This window comes from Telmatherina bonti (assembly GCF_933228915.1).
Source record: "Telmatherina bonti genome assembly, chromosome: 13".
NCBI classification, from domain to species: Eukaryota; Metazoa; Chordata; class Actinopteri; order Atheriniformes; family Telmatherinidae; genus Telmatherina; species Telmatherina bonti.
Window position 1 is genome coordinate 20902385 of NC_136611.1, and position 11380 is coordinate 20913764.

At 40.2% G+C, this 11380-nt stretch overlaps 1 protein-coding gene across 2 annotated transcripts; it reads left to right on the forward strand.

Annotated features, from left to right (window-relative positions):
* Positions 1 to 5733: 5733 nt before the first annotated feature.
* On the forward strand, positions 5734 to 11158 carry mtx3 (metaxin 3; the record flags this gene model as incomplete). 2 transcript variants are annotated; one of them, XM_079251506.1, is made up of 9 exons in its annotated part: positions 5734 to 5826; positions 7310 to 7379; positions 7933 to 8009; positions 8132 to 8224; positions 8313 to 8495; positions 8615 to 8691; positions 8850 to 9007; positions 9268 to 9356; positions 9528 to 11158. In XM_079251506.1, 9 exons carry the CDS (start codon positions 5734 to 5736, stop codon positions 9621 to 9623), a joined length of 936 nt encoding a protein of 311 aa, XP_079107632.1. In that variant the 3' UTR covers positions 9624 to 11158. The 2 variants fall into 2 exon arrangements, with proteins under 2 accessions (XP_079107632.1, XP_079107633.1); XM_079251507.1 differs by lacking the exon at positions 9268 to 9356.
* Between the last annotated feature and the right edge of the window lie 222 nt (positions 11159 to 11380).

Genomic DNA, 11380 nt, shown 5'->3' on the forward strand with positions numbered 1-11380 from the left:
CTTTTATTTTTTTGTTAAATCCAATGCAGATTGTAGACAGGGTAGTACTAATAGGGCAAGACTTCAGGCAATTTTCAGTCTTGGAAAAGTTTAATGATCTACGTCTGGTACTTGTCTTAAACTTTTCTTAACTAACCTCAAGTACATTTCAACAGCTGCAGGTCCAAGCCAAAAAGAGACATTTACCATCCCTTGGTGTGTTTCCATTGTATATCCTCCTGTGTCTGGCGATCTGACATTTATAGAGACAGCTGGCACTCGTCAAGGGCCTATCAGTACTGATATAATTATAAAAAGCAAAAATATAATATGAAACAAAGAAACAAAACAATGACAGATGTTACATTATCATATTAAACCAAAACCTGTCATTACTGAGTAAATGTGAATAAGATTTGTTTTACCAGAAAACACTAAAGCATGTGACTTTTTGATCCTGTTATTTTTTTTGTTGTTCCTGTCATCATAATTATAGTATAAGTATAGCTTTGTTAGTTGGTTACTTTAGCTTATCTGTAGGAGTGAGTGTGAGCATGAGTGATTGTTTTTCTCTCTGTGTTAGCCCTGCGATGGACTGGTGCCCTGTCCAGTATGTACCCTGCTTGTAGCCTAGGAACTGCCTGGGTAGGCTCCTGCCCTTCTGCAACTCTACAATTAAATAAGTAGGTACATGAAATGAATGGATATAAGCATGTGAAACATCAGCTAGATAGTTTGGTTATTTTTTATATCTCTTTAACTTTTTCACAATTAGAGCAAACATTCCTAATAGTACCAGTATTGGTACTACTGCCTGGTACTAATAGGCAGCAGTGCCTGGTACTACTTCCTAGTAGTACCAGGCAGCAATAAAGAAAGTAATCACATCCTTGAGGGAAAAAAAAACAAACAACTTTATAATACTGCATGAAAAATCCACTGCCATAAAACAGTATTCAAAGAATTAAAACTTACTGCACTAATTTCATTAATAATTTTCCTTGTTGTCATAAAAACATGAAAAAAAAAGTGTTCGTAAGCACTGAAGAAGGACTGCTATTACCAGTCAAAGTGGTGCTTATTTTTAAGTACTTTTTAAGTACTACTATTTTTTATTTTTTTATTTTTTAAATTTATTTATTTTTTTAACACTCAGGAATTAATGTGAGTATGAGTTATTGATAGTCTTTCTGTGAAGGCCCAATAAAGAACTAATGCCTTGCCCCAGCATGTACCCTACCTCTTGCCTATTAGCAGCTGGGATGGTCTTATTATTAGGGTCCGAGCCATACGAAGTATGGCAGGGCCCTATTGTTATTGTAATGTTTATTATTATTCTCCTCGTTCTGAGCACAACTCGGCTATTTTTCACCCCCTTAGGCCCCGTGAAAAGTTGCGAAACTTGGCACACACCTCAGTCCCGGCGAAAATAGCGATATTCTGGGGTCCGCGTGCACGCCAATGCAAAAATGCCTCGACGGCGCCCCCTAGAAACGCCAAAAATGGCCTCTAGAATGGGGTCAAAAAAATTTAGTTTGACGTAGGACGACAAAATTCGGTACACATGTCTATCACATCAAGACAAGTAAAAAAGTCATTGAAACGCCTGTTGTCATGGCAACGGGCTTTCCGCCATCTTGGCGTTTGCGGCCATTTTTTGGCCCGTTTTTGTCAATTTGGGCGCATCGCATTTGAACGAACTAGTCTGAGGCGATTCATGCTATTGGCTCCACATTCGCCATGGAGCTTCGTGACAAGATGGGTACCAAAAGTTATTCAAATCTTTTTGATAGGAGAAAGCGTGTTACCGTGGCAACCCATGGAAAAAAGCGTTCTCGCCATGAAACACGGTTCACTCATATCTTCGCAGAAATACATCCGATCGGAACCAAAATTAAAATAATTCATGTTTGGTAGGTCCTTCACGCATTGTAATATGTATTGTGGGTGGGGCGCATTTTGGGGGGGGGGCCCTAGGGGCCCGATAGTCTACTTTGACCTATGGCTATGAAATTCGGTACACATGTATAAGTAACCAAGACGAGCAAAAAACTCTATTGAGAACCTGTTACCATGGCAACGGGGTGTCCGCCATCTTGGCGTTTATGCCCTTTTTATCACTTTAAGCGCATCGCATTTGAACGAACTAGTCTGAGGGGATTCAGGCTATTGGCTCCACATTCGCGATGGAGCTTCGTGACAAGATGGGGACCAAAAGCTATTCAAATCTTTCTGATAGGAGAAAGCGTGTTACCGTGGCAACCCATGGAAAAAAGCGTTCTCGCCATGAAACACGGTTCACTCATATCTTCGCAGAAATACATCCGATCGGAACCAAAATTCAGATAATTCATATTTGGTAGGTCCTTAACGCATTGTAATATGTATTGTGGGGGGGGGCACATTTTCGGGGGGGCCCCTAGGGGCCCGATTGTCTACTTTGACCTATGGCTACGAAATTCGGTACACATGTATAAGTAACCAAGACGAGCAAAAAAACTCTATTGAGAACCTGTTACCATGGCAACGGGGTGTCCGCCATCTTGGCGTTTATGCCCTTTTTATCACTTTAAGCGCATCGTATTTGAACGAACTAGTCTGAGGCGATTCATGCTATTGGCTCCACATTCGCCATGGAGCTTCGTGACAAGATGGGGACCAAAAGTTATTCAAATCTTTCTGATAGGAGAAAGCTTGTTACCGTGGCAACCCATGGAAAAAAGCGTTCTCGCCATGAAACACGGTTTGCTTATATCTCTGCAGAAATGCATCCGATCGGAACCAAAATTCCAATCATTCATATTTGGTAGGTCCTTAACGCATTGTAATATGTATTGTGGAGGGGGCACATTTTGGGGGCGGCCCCTAGGGGCCCGATCGTCTACTTTGACCTAGGGCTACGAAATTCGGTACACATGTATAAGTAACCAAGACGAGCAAAAAACTCTATTGAGAACCTGTTACCATGGCAACGGGGTGTCCGCCATCTTGAAAAAAATACTCCTCGCCATGAAACACGGTTCACTCATATCTTCGCAGAAATACATCCGATCGGAACCAAAATTCCAATACTTCATATTTGGTAGGTCCTTAACGCATTGTAATATGTATTGTAGGGGGGGGGGGCACATTTTGGGGGGGCCCCTAGGGGCCCGATCGTCTACTTTGAGCTAGGGCTACGAAATCCGGCACACATGTGTATCAACCCTAGACAAGCAAAAAACTCAATTAAGCACCTGTTACCATGGCAATGGAGTGTCCGCCATCTTGGAAAAAAACCTTCTCGCCATGAAACACGGTTTGCTTATATCTTTGCACAAATTCATGCGATGTGCACCAAAACTTTAACTATTCATATTTGGTAGGTCCTTAACACATTATAGAATGTATTGTGGGGGGGACACTTTTTGGGGGGGCCCCTAGGGGCCCGACCGTCTACTTTCATCTCGGCCTACGAAATTCGGCACACATGTGTATCATCCCAAGACAAGCTAAAAAGTCAATGAAACACATGTTGCCATGGTAACGGGCTGTCCGCCATCTTGGCCTTTACACACATTCTTTTCTCAATATGTGAATTGTATTTCTCTATTAAAATGAACTGGCTGTGTGGGTCCTTCACATGTAGCATTAGGAGAACCAGGACTCGGGTGGAGGGTTCGGCATGAGGCGAGGACCCGATGGATGCCGCTTGCGGCTTTAATTATTATTATTCTCGTTCTCGTTCTAAGCACAACTCGCTCAATTTTGACCCCCTTAGACCCCGTGAAAAGTTGCGAAACTTGGCACACACCTCAGTCCCGGCGAAAATAGCGATATTCTGGGGTCCGCGTGCACGCCAATGCAAAAATGCCTCAACAGCGCCCCTTAGAAACGCCAAAAATGGCCTCTAGAATGGGGAAAAAAAAATTTAGTTTGACGTAGGACGACGAAATTCGGTACACATGTCTATCACATCAAGACAAGTAAAAAAGTCATTGAAACGCCTGTTGTCATGGCAACGGGCTTTCCGCCATCTTGGCGTTTGCGGCCATTTTTTTGCCCGTTTTTGTCAATTTGGGCGCATCGCATTTGAACGAACTAGTCTGAGGGGATTCATGCTATTGGCTCCACATTCGCCATGGAGCTTCGTGACAAGATGGGGACCAAAAGTTATTCAAATCTTTTTGATAGGCGAAAGCGTGTTACCGTGGCAACCCATGGAAAAAAGCGATCTCGCCATGAAACACGGTTCACTCATATCTTCGCAGAAATACATCCGATCGGAACCAAAATTAAAATAATTCATGTTTGGTAGGTCCTTCACGCATTGTAATATGTATTGTGGGGGGGGCGCATTTTGGGGGGGGCCCCTAGGGGCCCGATAGTCTACTATGACCTAGGGCTACGAAATTCGGTACACATGTATAAGTAACCAAGACGAGCAAAAAACTCTATTGAGAACCTGTTACCATGGCAACGGGTTGGCCGCCATCTTGGCGTTTATGCTCTTTTTATCAATTTGGGCGCATCGCATTTGAACGAACTAGTCTGAGGGGATTCATGCTATTGGCTCCACGTTCGCCATGGAGCTTCGTGACAAGATGGGGACCAAAAGTTATTCAAATCTTTCCGATAGGAGAAAGCGTGTTACCGTGGCAACCCATGGAAAAAAGCGTTCTCGCCATGAAACACGGTTTGCTTATATCTCTGCAGAAATGCATCCGATCGGAACCAAAATTCCACTAATTCATATTTCGAGGGTCCTTAACGCATTGTAATATGTATTGTGGGGGGGACAAATTTTGGGGGGGGCCCCTAGGGGCCTGATCGTCTACTTTGAGCTAGGGCTACGAAATTCGGCACATATGTGTATCAACCCTAGACAAGCAAAAAACTCAATTTAGCACCTGTTACCGTGGCACTGGGGAGTCCGCCATCTTGGAAAAATACCTTCTCGCCATGAAACACGGTTTGCTTATATCTTTGCACAAATTCATACGATGTGCACCAAAACTGTAACTATTCATATTTGGTAGGTCCTTAACACATTATAGAATGTATTGTGGGGGGGACACTTTTTGGGGGGGCCCCTAGGGGCCTGATCGTCTACTTTCATCTCGGGCTACGAAATTCGGCACACATGTGTATCATCCCAAGACAAGCTAACAAGTCAATGAAACACATGTTGCCATGGTAACGGGCTGTCCGCCATCTTGGCCTTTACACACATTCTTTTCTCAATATGTGAATTGTATTTCTCTATTAAAATGAACTGGCTGTGCGGGTCCTTCACATGTAGCATTAGGAGAACCAGGACTCGGGTGGAGGGTTCGGTATGAGGCGAGGACCCGATGGATGCCGCTTGCGGCTTTAATTATTATTATTATTATTATTATTATTATTATTATTATTATTATTATTATCATTATTATTATTATTATTATTATTAATAATAATAATAATAATAATAATATTATTATTATCAAGGCAAAATGAGTTTTCATAGGAAGATGGAGGGCTCAAATGTCAGAGTTTTAAACCATTCGGAAGAAGAGCTCTTTTACAATAATATGAATGACATTACGAAATAATCAGGCTTTATTGAGTTTGTGTTTGTACCCCTTTCTCTGTCTTTCTTAAATGATTTAGTATTTTGACAGAATATGTGCTTGTAGGTGAGGGATTACCAGAGTTTAAAAGCAGAAAAGCATCTTTTTCTTCCTCCAAAGTCTCTGATATGAGAGCTATGACGTGACGTCACTGCGTCTCTGTATGAATCAAAATATGGCCGCCGCCATGGAGTTAAGATGCTGGGGAGGAGACTGGGGTTTACCTTCTGTACAAACCGAGTCCCTCATAGTTCTGGTAAGCTTGTCATCTGTTTAGAAAAACAACCAGTCAATGCCTCGTATGCGTATTGTAAGATACCGGGCTGTTGTCCGGTTATCTCTCCGTTTCTCCCCCTTTCCTCCTCCTCTTTAGCCTCTATGCTAAGTCTGCTGCAGCTCAGTTTGCTTGGTGAGTCAGCTGAGGTCCATGTGCAGCTCAGAAAATATCATCAGGAGTTAAATATCGTGTAGCTGCTGAATACACACTATGCAGACGGAAAGGGTTTGCCTTTTGTGTGTGTCTGCTTTTTCAAAGTCATCTCCCTTCCCCTTGAAAAAATATGGTCTGTCAAGGTCAGCTTGTCCAGGCTCTTCTTAAAAACTTTGTTTTGCATCTTTTGTGGCTCATTCTTTCTTAGCTGGCTTTGGATGGTGACCGATCTCTTAAACCTGCAGGAAAATGAACGCAAGGTGTTTTCTTACAGCTAAAAATCTCATCTATCAGCGAACACATGTAGTAATAACACGAGCCACAAGGTGTCATATATAACATCTTACAACAGTTTGTTGACAGCTTTGTGATGCGGTTACACAGATATAGATTATTTCCTTATGCTGATTATATAAAAGGTCAGTTCAGTATTCACTAAATGTATTTGAAGCTATACAACTAAAATCTTACGCATTTAAAAAAATATTTACTTCTCAAGAAACATTTATGATAGTATTTATTTTATAGAGGAGGTCTTTTTTTTTTTTTTTTTTTAAATAATCCCTTTATTCAGTTGTTATTTTGTCACTTGTGTATTATTTGTATTATTATGATTTACTCAATATCATGGTTTTATTTAACTGGATATGTCAAATGCTGGTCCTTGCGGGCCAGTGTCCTGCAGGCTTTTGATGTTTCCTTTCTTCAGCAGGCGTTTGCAGGACTTGACAAACTCTTAGACATTCATTTAATTGGAATCAGATGTGTTGGACCCGAGAAACACCTAGAACCTGCAGGATATTGGCCTTTGGGGATCAGTATTTTACAGAATTACTGTAAATGGACCACAGTGTGTTTGTAGACAAAATCGGAAATGAGTAAAATGTTGCTATTAAGTGGTATAATGAAAATAATCAGCTACAGTCCTGAAAATTTTAGTCACAGAATGACTTGTTTTTTTTTTATATGGCTGCATTTCAAGTCTCATTTTCTCTTGTTTTTTTTTTCTGTAAGAACATTTATGCCAAATCTGCATTTTGTAGCAGTGCCACATCTCTGCTTACTTTGATTCACTTTGATTTGCATCAAACCTTTAGCTACACTTTAAAGTTACAGAAACCTTGCCTTTGTGTGCTTACTAAAGTCTTTAGTTGGGACTTTGAACAGTTCTACGTATTTTCAATAAAAACTATTTGCCTCTGAGCTTTTGTTCTAACTTAGATTAGTGGTTGTGATGCATCAGTCTTTATGCTCAAGTTGTGTTCTGTTGTTACCATCTGTCCTGAGAACTATGTGGGTTTTCTTCCAGGCTTATACCAAGTTTTCTGGAGCAAAACTTACAATCTCTCCTGTAGACTGGACATGGAAAACTTTAACAGGTGGGCTGCAGTTTCTCATAAACTAGAGTTTAATAACATTTTTGTCAGGATACCCCAAAAGGAGAATTCTCTGATCCATGTAGAAACATGATTTGAATATATATACAGTGCACAGAGCTGTAAAGAACTGGGATATATTGACTTACCACAGTGTTGTAGGTTGTGTTGTTTTCACCTTGTGAGTCTCTCTGTTTGTTTCATTATGACAAACTGTTTCACTGGAGACAAAGATTGTATTTATATGTAAGTATTTATATGTCTGTCTGGTAGACATTTAGTAGCATCCCACCAATACAAGAAACAGACATGTAGTTGAGATTAAATGAAAAGCTCAGAAATGGCTGTGATGTGATCACAGACAGTGATGATATTGATGATCATCACAGCTATTTGATGCCATCACAAAATAGTCTGTAGTCCTATATATCTTTGTAGGTTTCAAAATGTTGTTGTTTATGAGAAGATTTTATTTGTTGAAACAGTCCCCCTCCTCCTCTGCATTATTTTCTTCCCCTTCTTGCTGCAGTACGTAACTTCTTTCTGTTGTCCACAGCAAATGTCCCAGAGTTGCTTTGTGGAGATTCTGTGGTTCAAGAACCCACACAGATTCTCAACTTTATGAGGAAACAGGTGAGAGTTGTCTGCTTTTTCATTATGTGCTCCAAACCACATAGCCAATTAATTTTCAGTAATCTGGTTTTTTTTTTTTCCTTTTTGTTTTTTTTTTTTTTTTTTTTTTTTCATTTCTCCAGAGTTATAATGCAGACTATGAGCTGACAGCCAGACAAGGAGCGGACACAATGGCTTTTATTGCTCTGCTAGAAGAAAAACTCCGACCAGCTCTGGTAACTGTGTTTAACTTCTGCTCTTTTTATAGCAAATAGTCATTTGGGTTTGTTATTAATATTTAGAGTGATGATTTATATCCCACAGCTGCACACATTCTGGGTCGATGCAGAAAATTATGCCAATCTGACTCGACCGTGGTTTGCTTCACACTCGCCATTCCCGCTCAACTTTCTCGTTCCATGTCGCCATGCCAATATCGCGCTTTCCCGCATCCTTCTGACCAAAGGAGAGGCACCGTTACACAGAATCTCTGAAGTTGAGGGAAGGGTAAATGCTGCTCTGTGTGAATAATCAGCTTGCAAACATCTTCAACGTGTTAACTGTAAGTGTTTTATGGTGCAATGTTATCTATTTGAATGCTGATAAGTTTTTCCACTCTCCTTCAGATCTACAATGATGCGAAAGAGTGCCTGAATCTCCTGTCGTACAGACTGGGAACTGACAACCACTTTTTTGGCAACTCGTGAGTTTCTAGTGTATGCTTATTCAATAAATAAAATAGAAAAGCTTTTTTTTAAATGATTCATTGTAATTCAGGGTTTAAGGTGGTGGCGTGTCACAGCCTTTCATTGCTTCATTTAATGTGTTTTTCTGAATTTAATTTTGGATTTTTGGTCATAGGCCAACCAGCCTGGATGCTTTTGTGTTTGGTTTTTTGGCTCCACTTTACAAAGCCAGCCTTCCCAGCAGCTCTTTGCAGAACCACCTCAGACTGCTGGATAACCTCACACACTTCTGTGACAACATCCTAACAGTCTACTTCAACCAGGACCGCTCCAGTAAGATCTCTGGCACAGATTAGAAATACTCACCTTTTGGGGCTTTAGACTGGCATGCATTTGGGGGATGTTTAATGTTTGCAATGACAGAAAAATAACATCATCAGCACAACACTTCTTCTCATACAGCAACTTTACAATAGCTCTTTACATCTGCATCTGCTTTAGTTTTGGGTGTTGTATCACCTAACACACACTGCTTCTGCTCCACTACCATTTTCTTTCTTCTCTCGGGGCATCTTTCGTTCATCTCTTTCCAGGTTCTCCCCCTCCTGTTCAGGAAACCATGGATGCCAACCTCCAGAAACTAACTCAGCTTGTAAACAAAGAGTCCAACTTGATAGAAAAGGTGCTCCTGCTTTCCTTTTCTCTTCTTTTGCATGGGTTCATGGTTGCTTTCAGCAAGTACCATCACAGTTGTACACTTAGTAGTCTGTCGTTTTTCTTACTTATTGTTTGTAAATAACATTTCTTCTCTTTGCAAATGGGAGCAAGCTAAATTTAACATCTTTTACTGTAGATGGATGACAACCTTCGCAGCAGCCCACAGCACAAACCACACAAGCTGGACCCCAAATCCAGTCTGTCCAGTTCGAAGAACTCTACCCCGGCGTAACACTTGACCTATAACCTCCGATCCCGCCTTATAAATCGCTAAGGAACACAAATCTGACTCAGCATCTTAAAAGAAAAAGAAGTGAAGCTGGACTATGATTCAAATGGAAAATAACTTAATAATTAATGGAGCATGACAATATATACATATACGAGAGTCTATTTTATAGTAATGATGATATATTTCTAAGATGTTGGTCTGAAAGAGAAGAAAAGTGCATGTGTAATGTATTTCTTTGGAAAAAAGAAGCATGATTGTGGTTGAGGATGGAATGCTGTGAAGTGGCACTCGATGAGAGAGAGAGAAAGTTCAAAGGGACAATAAAGGAAATGAGGAGTCCAGCAGAGAAAATAAGTGGTGCAGTTTAAACTCTAAATGGGCTACTTGGATTTTGGCTTTAACCTTTTACCGTTTTTGTTTAAGGGATACATACTTTCTGTTTTAGCTCTCACAGGATTGCAGGAAACATACAGTTGCTCCACCATTGTGAGTTAAACTGACCTTGTTCACTATAGCTGAGGCTGATTGAGCTATGATGCCATACGGCAAAATGTATCTAGAAACAATTTCATTATATTTCTGTATTTAACAATGGAAGCATCTCTTTTTCACTGTAAATGATAAGTTTTTTCCATTTATGTGATATAACGTGTGTATTATGCATTTAGGGCCAGAGTAATGTCCCGTTAAACTTGTTATTCTTTTTGGATTAACATCCACTGCTACGTAAATTGTATAGTTGTAACAAGTTTAATTATGATTACAGTAAGTTTACTTCACTAAGGGAACAACCATGCACTTTGTTTTAAATTGTTCATGTCCAATATTTGGGACTAGATTGTGTGTGTTTGCTCGTTTGTGCGTGTGGGTGGGTTTTCTCGTAAGGACTATCAGAAGCCAGTGCTTATTTTGATTATTATTTTGTTGTTGGAGACATTTTGACAATAACTATCTTGATTTCACACAATCATTTTTGCATTTTTTTTTTCATATAATGTATTTTCTGCAGTACCCATTTATAACTTCATGTAAAGTGTTTTAAGTTTAATTTGTGAATTTGTCTCATTACCTGGTATTCATTTTTCTGTATTTTATTGGTTAAAAAAATATTTATACCCGTGGAAACACTTTTGACACTTGAAACTTTGAAAAACTTTATTTAATTGAAACATTCCCTCAAAGCAGGGGTGGGAACTCCGCCGTCCTGTGAGTGTTTGGAGTTTCCCTGCTGCAACACATCCGATACGCATCAGACTTAGCAGACTGGTGCAGAACTTGACATTAAACTCAAATCTGCTAATTCACTATTGATTTGAGTCAGGTGTGTTGCAGCAGGGAAACGCAGACCACTTGCAGGACTGCCGCCCTCGAGAACCGAAGTTGCCCACCCCTGCCTATTGTATTGTTCACTGTGTTCATTTGGAGGGTCCTTATTGAAAGATGTTGAATTATAAATATGTGCCCTGTGCCTTCATGACTGCTGATATCTTTTTACAGGTGTCATAATTCTAACAGTCTCCTTCATATTTTTGATACATGTGTCACAAGTTCTCATGTGTTTTGCTTTTGTTCATAATCAGTTGATGGTTGGTAACAGCTATCTTTACATTATTCAAATGCAAATACTATACAATAACTATTGTAGTTTTTCTCTGTTATTTTTTCAAATCACACTTCTGATGACATTACCACACATCTGCAAGCTCCTGCTTACTGTTGAGCTTCCAAGTCCCTGCATCCAGGCATATTTTTAAGCG